Source organism: Taeniopygia guttata, chromosome 4, assembly GCF_048771995.1.
Source record: "Taeniopygia guttata chromosome 4, bTaeGut7.mat, whole genome shotgun sequence".
Classification (NCBI taxonomy): domain Eukaryota; kingdom Metazoa; phylum Chordata; class Aves; order Passeriformes; family Estrildidae; genus Taeniopygia; species Taeniopygia guttata.
The window spans coordinates 32,231,500-32,245,983 of record NC_133028.1 but is presented as its reverse complement, the minus strand read 5'-3'; the positions used below and the strand labels follow the sequence as shown (position 1 = coordinate 32,245,983).

Here is a 14,484-nt window from a genome sequence, read left to right as displayed (position 1 = left end):
ACACCCCTGTATGACATCTGCTGTAGGCAGGTATGTGTGTGACTCTTGCTGTAGCTCACCTCACCCACAGCAGGTTGACAGTGAGCTTTAAGTCGTGGGAGCTCTTCCGATGATGGCAAGGGCCTGAAACAAATCGCCACTCAAGGAAAAGCAGGACAGGATACAGCTTATCAGGAAACTCATTAGCCACTACTTGTGCCTTGCTCAAGACTTAGTATTTAAGAAAGATCTTGAATCCCTCCTCTGTTTTGTTTTCCTTCTCTTTTTGGTTGTGAAGCAACCAATTAAGTGTTCTTGCTTAGCATAAGACAGAACGAACACTATTTATCTTAAACCATAATTCTCACTGGTCTAAATTGCTAAAAGACTGGGCAGTAAGTGGCAGGGCTTGCAGCCTGGAGGCTACACTTCTATATAGAAATAAATCTACATCTAATGATGGAAAAATACAGTGCCTGCTCTTGCACATAGAAACAGTACTGCAAGTTATTTTTGGTTTGTTTTGTCAATTACCACACATTTTTAAAGTTTGAATTTTGGATTCCTTTATAGGAAATTTAAGTCAGCTGCTGTGACTTTCTTCTTTTTTTTTTAACCTTCTTTTGTGAGCAGTTGGAGAAATACATAAGCAAGTAAGGGCCTGTGAGGCAGCATGTATTGCAAACCATAAATGCAGAATCAAAGCAAGATAGAAAGAAAAGGGGTTCCTCAGCTGTGTTACAGCTGAGTTATTTATCTTCAATTTGAAATTCAGAGCATCCTGAAGATTTCACTTTTTGTGTATGTCTCGAGAAAGGGTTTTGGTCAGTGCTGGTCATTTAAGAGCCATCACAGACTGACTGCTGCCTAAATCTACAAGAACATGTAATAGTGCCTTAAAACCCCATTCAGGGTATCAAAAGGCTCTATTTTTCTTTATTTTCTAGTCACCACACAACTAGGAAGAGAAAGCCAATTTAGGTTGATGTTGCTCTCTGAGCTACTGTTCTTCAGAGCTCAAGCTTCTCCACTGGAAAACATGGTTTAGTCTTCTGCATAAATACTTACCTCTGGATGCTGAATTGTGCATGTCTTGCTAGTTGGACTTGTTACAGTGCTGTGGCCTCAGACTAATCACAGAGAGACATTTTTAAAACTCTCAAGAAGAATGACTCTTCTAAGCTTTAATTTTTTAAGCCCCCAATACTTCTCTTCTGCTTTCAAGTCTGCTGCTAGGCAACCCTGTGTAAACTTGTTATGCTTCAGTAATGTCTCAGTTCATAGGTGACAGAGACGGTAACAGCACAGGGGAAGCAACTGGAGAATGGGTTGACAATTCTGCTTCTCTGAGTTTTGCCCAGACATGACTATTCCCCACTTGGCCTTTTCCCATGTCAGGATGAAATTATTTATTTTACCTTCTCATCCCCCTACTTAAAATATCATCATTGGAAATGCAGTGACTGGAACAATATTTCAGTCTTATTATTGCAGTTATTAATGAAATACTGGTATTTTTTCTCTTTCAAAATTGGAACTGCTCTTTTCATAAATCTGCATAAGAAGCCAATTTTGTCAGAATGCCACATTTGTTGTAAATAAATTTTCTGTGTATTTTCCAAACATGTGTTTTAAAGAATTATGTCTTAATATTAGCAACTCTACAGCAGATGACATTGGAATCATGCCACAAATGGTAAAAACAATCCCTTGTTTTCTTTTCTCATTTCAGGGAGAAGATAGCATACTTCACAAGAGCAAAGATCAGTATACCAGCCCTTCCAGCTGATGATGTATAATTATACATTTTCATTGAAGTGTTTTTTCCACTTGTTCATCTTTTTTCAGATGAGCTTTGTAGTTCCAGTGATGTGCTTTCAAAGATCTTTTATTTTACATTCACTATTGATATGTTTATTTGTAAAATACAGTGAACTGAATTGTTGTAAGCTTAAAAAATGACAAAAACCCCCAACAAACAGAAAACCAAAGTAGATTAATTTTGGTATACTGATGCTGATTTTGTACAGTTTGTGTGTATCGCATCTGTGTTTTTATTTTGTAAAGATGGAACAAAGGCACAAAGGCAGTACTAAGCATGTATCCTGTTGAACTGCACTGCATTGAGAAAAATTATGTTCAACAGACAATTGTTTATCTTTTCACTATTTTCATGTGAGCAGACTGTGAAAATGGCTGTTCTGCCATGCAATACTTTTGTACAAGAGTGTAACTTTTATAATTTAAAGTTAACCACAAGCTCTTTTCCAAAACATCCAGGCTGCCTCACAATAGCTGCTGATTAGATTCATCATCCACGATGTAATTTTGTTTCTGAAAATAAATTTCTTCTAGTTTTGTTTTTTAATACTTTATAGGAAGACACGGAGTTCAGAATTTAGTTTTGTGAATGTACAGTACTTTAACCTGCACTAAAAGGTTTCTTGCATCTGCAGGAGAGTGAGAAAGGCAAGGCAGACAAGTAACCCTAAAAACTTACCTTGAGACTACCAAAAGGGGCAGCTGCTTTCTGAACAGGATGAATTGAATTCATAATACTACCATTGAGATTGGAATAGTATACCCACTGTGCTCTTAAAACAGAGAGTTTTTCTCTGTTAATTGTTTGTCCGAGGGGGCTGTCTGATTGCCAGCTAGGAATACATGAAGGAGTGTGCTAGGTTTACAGATCTGAAGATGCATCATGAAAGTATTTATACCAGAAAAAAAATCTCTGACATGCTAACTTAGATAAAAGAAGTCCTATTGGTAAGGTAAACCCTTTTCTGAAAAAGCTTCTTACTAGAAGTCTGCATGAATTTTGGTACAATAAATAACAACTTTTAAAATACACAATTGACCCTGCATGCAGTTGGGGGTGCACATATTTAATGAATAGATGTGAACAGCTTGTTTCAAATATGGCTTACATGCTTCTTCCTAGCAGGCTGCTTCATCAGAAGGCAACTTGGATGCCTTCTGTTAGAAGTTCAGAACATTGGATGTAGGTGTTCAAGCAGCCCTATCTTGGTAAAGCAGTTGGGTCATCTTCTGTGGATACTGTGTAAGTAGGTGGATATTGTAGAGAACAGAAATATTTCATTTTCTACTTAGTATGTTGCACTCAGATGTATTTCATTCACTGGCTACAGTTTTCTTCCCCAAGCAACAAGTCACATGCATGAACTTCATCTTTCAGAAATGTTGTAATTACTTGCTGAGCAAATGGAAACAATATAACCACAATATGGTAGCAGCTGTCTTAGATTCAAAGTGACAATTCTGTAATGACAGATCTGTGTAACACCCAAGGGTTTTCTTATGCACAGATACATCAGTTCATTGAAATACAAAGCCAAACATGCTATTTTGAGCAGGATGACTGATTGAACACCCTTTATGAATGCCCCATTTGTTTTTTGTGTCTTGGGTTTGAGATAACATTCATGTTTGAAAGGTCAATTAAAAAAAAAAATCTGGAATTATTTAATGTAGAGGTAAAATGAAGGTTGACAGTTTCAACTTCTCAATTTGATTATATAAGGTATATGTTTGTAGGATGATGTTTAAGGTCTACTTTATGATTTTTCTTTTATTTATTTACAGTCTTATTTATGTTCTGTTTAATATAGTTCAGTTCTGGCCATAAAAGTATTTGTCATTAAGGATGCTATTGTGAAAAATACTTAGAGGTGTTTAAATTCTTGCCCAGTTAGCTGGTTTTTCTCAAATGTTGAATAATTTTCAAAAGAAAGTATTACTGTCTGATTTGTAAGCATAAGGTGAAGTCAAAACTTGAGTATTGCTGGCTTCAGCTTACAAAACTCCTTTAAAAATGAGAGACAGACATATTCATGCTCTTCATTTTCCAGACTGGTAAAGTTGAACATATTTACTGGCAGCTTTTAACAATTCTGGGTTTGGAGTTTGGGGTTTTTTTACTAATTCAGTGTGTCACACTTGAAACACTCAATAGAATAAGCTAAAATATTACATACAAATAAACTCCCATCAGTGTAAAGTGATTAATATTACTCTTGAAATGAAATTTACTCTGCACAGCAGTGTATAGCGAATGTAATCAGTTGTATTGCCAGGTACCAATGTCAGTGCAGTTGAATATATCAAAAAGTAAATATTACTGGTACAAGAATATTTAGCCAAATGAGCAAAGTTTAGCAGAAATTGTAATAGAAAACAAATAATTTTAATATTATTTTTCTTTTTACTATTGCTATGTTTATACTGTATTAAATATCAAATGCTCAGGACTGAACTAAATATTTAATCAGGTTATATTCTGAATGTGTTTCTGTTCTAATTTTGTCTGCAAGAGTATGCAAGTACATTACATAGATTAACTTGTCTCTGCACTTTTCATGTGTTTCAGTGATTGGAAAATACATTTTTTAACAAAGTTCTTTTCCAGACCAGTGTTTTATTTAATTATTTTATTGCTTTTCTATCTCTCTATATGGTCTTTGCAGAAACAGATGGCTGCTACAGTTTTGTCAATGTAAAATCATGGCAATTTATAGCAAGTTCACATCAGTCACTGACAGCTGTAAGGATAAGTTATATGGAAAGTAATTCATATACTTGAAGTTTGTTCTTTACATTCATGAAGTAAAAAATACACCTGCAATGAACATTGTTGAGTCTCCTCCAGACAACAGCTCATTATTGCCCAGAAATACTGGCTTTCCATAGAGAGAGAGATTGGGCAGGGATAGAGGTGGTCGTATTCTGTCTCTCTCACGATGGAGTATCTTGCATTACATGTCTGAGAACATTTAGTTTACTGTAAATTATACAGGCCAACAAACTTCATTTAAGGTTGAACTGCATTAGGTTTTTGTAGTGCATGGTGAACTGGTGATACAAACTCTTTCAGACTTCAACTAACATTTTTTTTGTAAAAAATACATAAAGCAGCCCCAGTAGGAGTTCTGCCATTTAAAATATGCTCATGTCTTCATGCAGGCCTAGAGATTAAAAATTTTATACTCACTCCCCCAAGTCATACCACAAAAAACAAAATCTGCCATTGATCAGACTTGGGAGAAATACAGTGGTGGCTTAGATTGCCATAGCTCATCAATTCATGTAATTAAAAATGGAAGTAAGGAGTGATTAAAGGAACTACTTGTTAAGAAAGAATCCCACCCCCGCTCTTGTAAACAGTAACCTGTCTGTTCAGCAGGTCTTTGTCTCTTACTGTAATGCAAGCAAGATGTCAGAAAACCTGATACCTGCCCTTTTTTAAGTCTTCCATTTCTAATTTCCATATGCTGATGGGCATCTTGTATATCTGCCATTGGATACTGCTCTTGTAAGTGATGGTCAGGTGATAAACAGATTGTGGAGAGGAGTAGAGATTCCCCTAGAATTAGAATAAATCCACCAAACAGAGCACTGAACAGTGCATCCCCTAATTCCTATCTGGGCAGAATCTCTGGGATGCTGTCATTCCAAATCTCCTGGATTACAGTGTAAGCAAGGGACAGGGTCTCCAGACATCACCTGGAGTATTCTTCCAAGTAGTAAAAGCTTTTCTTATCTTCTGCACTCTATCCTCTATCTTTAGACAGTTCAAACTAGGACCAGAGATCACAAGGCTCAGGAGTCCTAATCCATTTTATGTAGCTACTAAAATAATGGACATCTTGAATTCTAGGAAAGAATATAAATCTTTACACTGTGTTCCTACATCATTTGCCAGAGTCCCGTGCTTCAAAGCTCTGGTGCATTTCTGTCTAAGTTGAGATTTTTCCAGCCTGGTAAGTTGTTACAGGTATCAGTTAAAATCATTCCTAGCACAGACAACAGAAATCCACCTAACAGCTGTTAAGCAGCCTGTGTTTGCTTGCCAAGTTCATTTTTTGCAATCACAGAAGCACCAAACCATTGGCTTTTGCAGGCACTGTGCAGCTCAGTTCTTTGTCATACTCTGTCATACATAAGCACAGGTTAAAACAATGCTCTATGAAGCATGAAATACTTCTCCCCTCCCTCCTGCTTTGTCTTGCTTGGTTCCCTGTGCAGTGTTTAGAGGACTGGGATATGGAGTGGTAAAGCAGTGGCAGAATGGTGTGGCCACAGCTGGGCTGACTTGTCATTAGTTTTTGGTTTGGTTTTTTAAGAAAAGCATATACTTGGTTTTCCATCAACCAGTTAAAGCATTACAGCCATTTTGCTGATTTTGGCATTTCACATTTTGTTTTCAAGTTCTAATATCACATTGATGCACTTTCACTTAGAACAAATTATACTGTCTGCTTTGTGGACAGTTAAATGTCATATGTTTAATATCAAATATATAGCAACATGTTCCAGACATGACTGAATAGAACTTAAGGAACCTTGGATAGGATGCATAACGACTCAAGACCTGTGTCAGAGGAAGATAGGCTTTCAAAGCAGTATTTCTGGTTTTTAAAGCAGCATTTCTCAGCCTATTTTTGGTGCATAAAATATTCAGGTGCCAGCAACACTTAGAATAACTTGTATGGGCAGTTTAATGTGGCAGACTGGAAAAACACAGCTTGCTGGATCTAAGCACCCACACCATCATACCCCATGCACAAAAAGACAGTTGCAAAGCTTGCTACAATTTCAGAAACCTGCTATTTCCAAATACACAGAAAAACGATTTGATGCAATGCAGGTATTCAGACTGTTTAGGATTGGAAATCTCCTCTCAGTTCATATGTCACTGCATCAGTCAAGTGGAAAACTGCAACAGGGAGTCAAACTTTAGGGCTTATTTCACTGGCTACATAAAAAAGGAAGCACATTTTGGTTAAAATCCAAGCTGTAAGACAACATGCATATTCATTTTTAGGATTTTACAGTGCAGCTAAGAAAGCAAAAGCACCTGTTCTTTGCAGTCTGTGATCACTTCAGCATTTTGCTGCGAAACAGTTTTAAGCAGTTCCACAGATGAGAAAACACACCATCTTCCAATACCAGTTTATGGTGAAAACAGACATAAATTTAGGAAATCGGCTGGATAACAAAGAGTCCTTTGGATTACTACTGGAACAAGCTTCTGGCTTGCACTAGGGTTTGGAAAAGATAGGGCAGTATTGCTGTACTGCTTAAAACCTCCCATTTTAAGGCCTTGTTTCAGTTTCCAAGCATTGACACTGATCCTGCTGTTCTGCTACTGCATAATGGACCGAAGACTGATGGACTTCAGTAGAACAGATTGTGCAATTAAGTAGGGATCCTCCTAGTATAAGACAAAATCCAGCAAGCCAGCCAACAAACAACGCTTCCCCAAAATCCCACCTGGGAACAATATCTGGTATATTCTCATCCCAAAATTCCTGGACTGTGGAATGGGCAACCCACGAAACTGGGACAATAGCTGTAATCCCCGATATCCAGAAGAGCATTCCTCCAAACAGCAACAACCGTTTCTTTTGTTCCTGTTGTCCTTCACCAATTTTCAAACAGTCCAACCCAAATCCTGAGAGCAAAAGGCCCAAAAGCCCTGATCCATTGGAAAAAAACATCAAAATCCTAGAAATCCTGAGCTCTGGAGGCAACGCTAGGAAAGAATCAAAGTCCTTGCATTGCATTCCGCCTTCTTCCTGGACAACACAAGCTTGCCAGAGTCCCATGGTCCAGATCTCCAGTTCATTTAGTTCCAAGTTAAGGTTTTTCCACTGGGGTAGGTAGGTGGTGAGACAGGACAGAACCCATCCCAACAGAGAGACCAATATGCCACTTAATTGCATCACTGGTTGATAGACTAAGGCCATTGTAAGAGCAGAGTCCTGAAAGCTTGAGGAGAAAGGTCTCCCCAGCAGTTCTGTACCAACTGCTACCTTAAGTGATGGTGGAAGCTGTGATGATTTTAGGTCTCTGCTGCCCCAAATATAAGTCCTTGTTATTAACCCTTTGCAAGCTCTGAAACACTTTTTTGTTCTTCACGAATATAAAGTTTCACATAAAGGACGAAGGACTTCACTAAACCATGAGTTAGGCTTTCTGATAAGGATTTGATCTGTTACCTTCCAATTTGCTTGGTAAAATTATATCCCAATGCCTGATGATTACAAGCCTGAGGATGAACAAAGAGGGCTCTATGACCCCTCACCCTAAAACACAACAGAAATCTTTGTGCTTCAATACGGATTAATTAGATTTTAAGTGGTGATAAAAAGGCAGCTCTGTGTGCAACAGGACTTCATTGTAATAGCTAAATTTGAGATTTCAGGGATGTAAATCAAGGCCTTGTAAAGAAAGGTAGACTGTTTGCCCATAATCTTTATTCTTAGGCTTCCTCAACATACATAATGGCTTATCTTCCACTGCCCTGTTTTATGTACCCAGCACTGTAAAAGACACTTTGTAAAAGATCCTTATGTTTCACATTTTCTACATTCATTTCTTTTAAAATGGGCTTTGTTTTGACAGACTCTTAAGGGGAAAAGGAGACGGGCATGGTGAAAGTACCGTAGAAAATGAAATCCTAGACATCCTCTCCACCATAATGAACCTGGGCAGATCATAAGCCAGCGTAAACTTTACCTGCCCCAGGATTTCAGCAACACCATGGTAGCAACTTACACCAGCTCAGTGTCCCCTTTCCTAAAACCCATGTCCCAGATGGCATACAGAGTATTCACTTAGTATCTTACAACATTTGGCACTCAATGCTCCCGGGGCCAGGAATGCCTAGCACACCTTTCTGATCAAAGCAAGATACCATTATGCAATTACCCCATTAGGAAACCCTACTTTTCCTGCTCTCATGTCAGCTAACTTTGTGCTTGTCTACAGGGTCAGAAGGAGATCATCTGTTTGCTGTTTCCCTTCCCACATGTAACAACAGCACAGCCTGTCTGAGAAGGAGCTGAGCAGCATGAACACATCCGCATGAGTATGACCCAATGATGTTTTCCAGTCTTTCTTTATTTCATTTCCTAGATCTGATAAGTTATTGATCTGTGTATTTTAATTCTCAGTTGCTCAAAATGGGTTATGTGATGGGAAAACATAACACTGATTTTGAAGGTTTCCAAAATCCTGAATCATTATTGTGGGTATCATTAAGGGTATCATTATGAACTGCCACTGTGAGATGATCTCTTCTTCCTCATTTTTATACAGAGTTTAGAATTCAAACCCTTGGTTTTTCACAAGTTGCGAAGAACCAACAAAAAAAAACAAAAACAAAAAAAAAAAAAACAAAAACAAAAAAAAAACCAAAAATAATCTATCTCCCTTTTTCTTTTGTACCAACCCATTAGTTCAACAGCTTATACTTGATCAAAAAATTGCTATGCACTGACAACACTGTGAATAAAGTGTTGCAAGCTAGCCTGTAACTTTGGCCATCCACGGGGCAAAAGAAAAATAAGACAGATCAATCCAGCATTCATTCATTCATTCTCCAGACTCTATTTTCATATTAGGCAGTGCTGTTTCTGTCCCCCTTTTCTGTTCAGAGCAGGAATGCTAGTTCTGGAAATCCTTGTGACTTTCAATGAAAACCTCCATAACACCCTTTGAATAATTTTTAAGAGAAACAACCATGACTTAGGAGTGATTCTGCTTCTTCAGGGGCTACATGCTTATCTGACTTTAAAATCACAGCTACTGAAAGACTATTATGGGAGCCTGTTGCACTTCTCTTGACTCTGAACATTTAGTATTTTCTTCTCTGCTCTTAATTCCAACAGTCCATATAGTCTGAAAGCACAGCATCCAGTCTGTGAAGCCTATCCATTTTGCAAATGCTGACTACAACGGGCACAATATACCAACCTTTAAATTATTAGTAAGATCTGCCAATTAAGTTCTGCAAGTTACTATTAACAATGCACTAAGTTAGAGCAGGAAAAGCTTCCTTAATGCTATTCTGGTTAAGATTATATGCAATTCTTGTTCTTTTGGAGGAGAGGAGAAGGTAACACTCGCCTTGGCACTAGGATAGTAAAAGGGTCTGAAATGCTTTTCCTTTGAACTTACAGATCTTACAAAAAACCACAGCTGAACTATGTACATTCTTAGATCAGTTACTGCCTTAGTCTTATCTCCCTTGTCCTTCTTTCACACTTCCCCACTGTTCCTTCTTTTCTTTACATCTAAAAATGTCTCATTCTCAGAATAATTGTATTTGGTGGACTTGTTCCTACGCAGAAGGTGATGCGTCAGAGTTACTATAAAGCCTAAAGCGATAGAATTGAGCTCCCATCAGTTTCTGTCCTACTGCTCAGAACAACTGGAAACATAAGCCCAGGATTTAAGTTACAATGCCATGACATCAAGCATCTGCATGGCCTGAAACACATTATCTCAGGGGGTTTCAGTGGAGATGGCCACTGAAAGATGGTTCCCAGGCCAGCAGGGCAGGAAAGTGCCTGCCAGGAACTTCAGCAGCAGGAGTCCAAGGCACAAGAGAGCTGCTCCAGGACAGCTCTGCCCCTGCTCCCCTTGTCAGCCTCTGCAGCAAGCACTGTACTTGTGCAACACAGGCTTGTCAAGAAGAAAATGAAGAGCGGGTACAGCTATCACTGACCAGTGTGCTTTCAGGTAAGGAAGTGAGGATGGATTTAGAGGGAGTTTTGACTGGGTTTTGAGCATTTATTCCCCATTCCTTTTTCTGTATAGAGTTTAAAGTCTGAGGTATGTAACATACAGGGATACCAGCCTACAGAGGCCTATGCAGGTAAAATAATTCCTGAAGAATACAGCACAAGTAATGATCGGGTTCATACAGCTTCAGCAATACTTTTCAAGTACCGGAGATCACATCATTCATTCAAACTAGCTTCGAGCATCATTTTGCAAATTGATTTTGACTAGACTAAAGCAGAATCAGAGTGGTCAGTGTGCATATCATTTATGTAGTTAAGTGCATTAAATTTTTACTCCTCATAAAACCATTTCAGGCTGAACACAAGGATTCTGAATCTCACTGCAAGTGATACATACTCTCTTTAAAAGCTACATTAATCCTTCTGGGAACCTCCGTGGCCAGGGGTAGATACACTAATACTTTAGCTCCTGCAAAGAGTAGTAGAGAATTGTTGTCTTTACACAGTTCTGGAGCCCACACAATTACCCCAATGTTTAATGGTCAGCATAAGTGAAAAGAAATACAAGGTTTACCACTTTGTAATCTGATTAGGCAATTTAAGCCCCCAAAAGTAGAATTATGAGACTTGCTCTTTCCTACACTTTCAGTTCCTTTGTAAAGCATGTTCATGTTGTGGGCTTGTTTATTCTTCTCTAGTGGTTCAAAAAGTGTGTTCATCTGAAGTATGATTGTCCCCAGCAGCATTGTCCAGACACTGCTGTTGTTTTGCTAATTTGAAGACAGTCCTGGAGTTCCCTGATTTTGTTGTTGTTGTTGCTTATTTAAATATCAAGTATTTTCTTGAATCATTCACAGGTTCTCAATTTTAAGATTCCCACCTTATAGACATATATGCAAAAGATGGAAATAAGAGCTAGTGTATAGATTTTCTATGGCAGAATCTCAGTTACAGGCAGTAAAACAGCTGCTGTCAGAAGTTGGCAATGTAGTGTCTTCAGCATCTTAATAGGAATGATGTAATTCATTCAGCTTGGCAGTCTTTTGCTTTTCACCTTGAACTGGAAGTCCTGGGAGTTAACATTTCCTTACCCATCTAGGAATCCATTTTTTGTGAAGCTAGAGCATCTTTTGGGTTTTTACAGCAAATGTGTTCTTCAGAAACCACAGAAACACCAAGCAAAGAACACAACCCATACTGCTATCCATATGGATTTACTCTAGTCTGCATTTAAGTGACATTTGACAAAAATTATTTGTATTGGTAGAGCTTAAGGTTTCAGGGTCCTTCAGAGAGCATCACGGTACAGAAGTCGACTTCTCCCTGAGTATATATCTGTGTGTCTCCAAATCTTGAGAGTCATAAATTTCACAAGAGAGTGACAGGAGGTTCCTTTTGACCTCCTAATGATGAGGACTAATCTAAATTTTATTTATTTATTCCTAAAGTTAGTATGGTGGTTCTTCTGTTTGAGTTCCTCTGTTCCCTCATTGGAATTACAGTACCAAGTTAGACACAGCCTCACACAGAGCTGGAAGGGTAAATGTAGTAATGTGAGAAGTTCAGTGAATCAAAGCAACACAATGTCCAGTAGTACTCCCCACTCCAATGTATGAGTGGCTTCTTCTTGCAGCCTACTGCAATCCACAACAGCAACCTTTAATTATGGGCACTTAGAAGCCATTATGAGAGTACGTAAGAGGCAATATAGAGAGGGGTATGCCAGTTGTGAAGATAACGACAATTTCTATCTTGAAAAGGGAAAAGAGTAACTTTAAACACACACAGTTAGCTCACGGTGTCATTACACTTCCACTAAAAACCAAACTCAATACTTAGAGGTGATGATTTATAAGATGACATTATTTGTTTCTGTATTACATTTGAAGACACTACCACTCAGTGAATGCTAGGACACTGCTAGAGCAAAGTCATAAACCCAAACAACTGAATATTTTGTGGATATGTTAGAGCAGAATGGGACAGTCCAGCAGAGACAAAGAAAATTATCACAAAGGCCACAACACTTCTTCTGATCCACCCCCACCAGTGCAGGCAGCAAGGACACCCCAGCAGTGCAGCCCCTGCAGATGGTTCCACACTGCCAGGGCCACCACAGAGACAGCTGGGCTGAGCACAGCAGGAGAAGGTGAGGACACAGCACCTTCAGGAGAGCCAGGAAGGGGCTGCAGAGCCCTCTCAAGTGGGAAAAGGGTACAACCATCACTGTCCTGGTTTCAAAAGAGCATATTCCCTGCTTTTCAGTATTGTAGGGACTTTCCAAGCCTGCATACCTTTCCTCTTCAAACACTGGTTGTAGTTCATTAAGCAACTTTAGCAAGAGCCAGTTACGCATGCAAAAGAAATGTGCTTCTGTGATTGAAAGACCTTGCTAACAGTTTCACTTCTGTAAGATCAATCAAAAGCTTGAAATAGGATGTCACGTAGGACTAATGGTAGTTGCGCAAAATCTAGAAGGGAAAGGCACTGAAAGAGTCAAGCACAGCAACATGAAACTGCTGATTCCTGCTTTAGGGACTTATTCAAAACATTGAAATGAGAGAGGGTAGATTTGCCATCATTACACTGGAAGAATAAAGAATGCTTTGAGGCTCAGTACTTCAAACTTTGTGAAACTTTTCGATCACCGTCCCAGTCCAGACTTCAAAGTGAGGGTGGACTGGGTTAGAAAATTAGCCTTATTCTTCAGGGAATTATTTTAGATATACTGTCAATATAGGAGATTACTGTAAGTATGAAAACTCATGTCAGTTGAGCAGTGATTGGAATGTGATTGTTTGAATGATGGAAGTCTAAGAAACTAATTTCTGAGCTGAAATGTATGGGCTTATTTATCACCATGCATCCCTCATTGGGAGATTCTGGTTTAATAGAGCGTTACAGATATATATTTCTATAATGCTTTTCATTTCACATCTTCAGGCAATTATTATAATAAGCTTTCTCTCATTTTTTAAGATATGTTTCTTATTATCAGTAAACTTATGAGAAATTACTTATAGTTCCCAGGTGAACTTACATAGGAATTGCTATTGCATGACAGTTGGGATTACAAAGGTGATACAGACTTGCTGACCATAAATTAGAAGACTGCAAACACCTTTTAACATCAATCTAGCCAAAATGTAACATAAACTGTAAGTCAAGGAAGTGTGGGGAACCTACATTTTGCTCATCTGCCATATCAAGACTTGAGGGGAAGGGAAGAAAGAACCTGAAAAAAATTATTATTTATTATTTACTGAAATATGATTATTCCTTACATTCTAGGAGATTAAATTGATTTTGCTCTTTACCTTTTAAAGTTTAGAGAGCTAGGAAATGCAGAAAGGGAAGATCTTTCCTAGCAAGCAATTGTTCTCTCTCGCATTGCAATATCTTTTCAGTTTAAAAAAAAACACCAAAAAACAACTCCAAAAATCAACCAACCCAAAAAAAAACCCCAAACCAACAACAACAAACCAGCTTTTCTTCCCTTTCCTCCCTCACAGGGTTTCATTGGAATTTAAGTATTCCCTCAGTAATGAAATCTATCTAAGCAAACCTATTGTTTAAAGAGTCCCTGACATCCTGTCATTAACAAATTAAAGCACTAATATTTTCAGTATTAAAGCTTAAATATACACTTTACTGTTGTCCTCTGCCACATTCATCCTTACCTCCTTCTCTCTACTCCCTCCCACCTTCCCTACTTTACATCAAGAAAAGCTGAAAGGCTCTTCAGGTTCCTTCAGCAGGGCAGTGAGGAGGGAGTCAAGCCAAGGTGCCCATGGCTACTCTGGTGGAAAGAATGGATACATGGAAGGAGGGAAAGCAGAACAGCATTTTCTCCCTTCACTTCATCAATTGCAGCCACTGAGCAGCACCCTCAGAGTCAAACACTGCCCACAGAGGTGAAAGGGGTGAATCCACCAGTGTGTGTAATGCCCCA

At 38.6% G+C, this 14,484-nt stretch overlaps 2 protein-coding genes and 1 pseudogene across 6 annotated transcripts in view; 1 reads left to right on the top strand and 2 right to left on the bottom strand.

The window, feature by feature from the left end:
* WWC2 (WW and C2 domain containing 2) overlaps positions 1-4,396 on the top strand; it is a 95,982-nt gene extending 91,586 nt beyond the window's left edge. For all 5 annotated transcript variants that reach the window (XM_030271290.4, XM_072928347.1, XM_072928346.1 and 2 more), the window contains one exon: positions 1,712-4,396. In XM_030271290.4, the coding sequence (XP_030127150.4) occupies positions 1,712-1,778 (67 nt within the window). In that variant the 3' untranslated portion in view covers positions 1,779-4,396. The remainder of the gene's footprint in view (positions 1-1,711) is intronic.
* Positions 4,397-4,460: 64 nt separating this feature from the next.
* On the bottom strand, positions 4,461-5,858 carry LOC115494971 (claudin-22-like; annotated as a pseudogene).
* A 1,022-nt stretch (positions 5,859-6,880) lies between these two features.
* Positions 6,881-8,192, bottom strand: LOC100232776 (claudin-22). Its single transcript, XM_002189856.5, has one exon. The coding sequence runs from the start codon at positions 7,746-7,748 to the stop codon at positions 7,095-7,097; it is 654 nt and encodes a 217-aa protein (XP_002189892.1). The 5' UTR covers positions 7,749-8,192; the 3' UTR covers positions 6,881-7,094.
* Between the last annotated feature and the right edge of the window lie 6,292 nt (positions 8,193-14,484).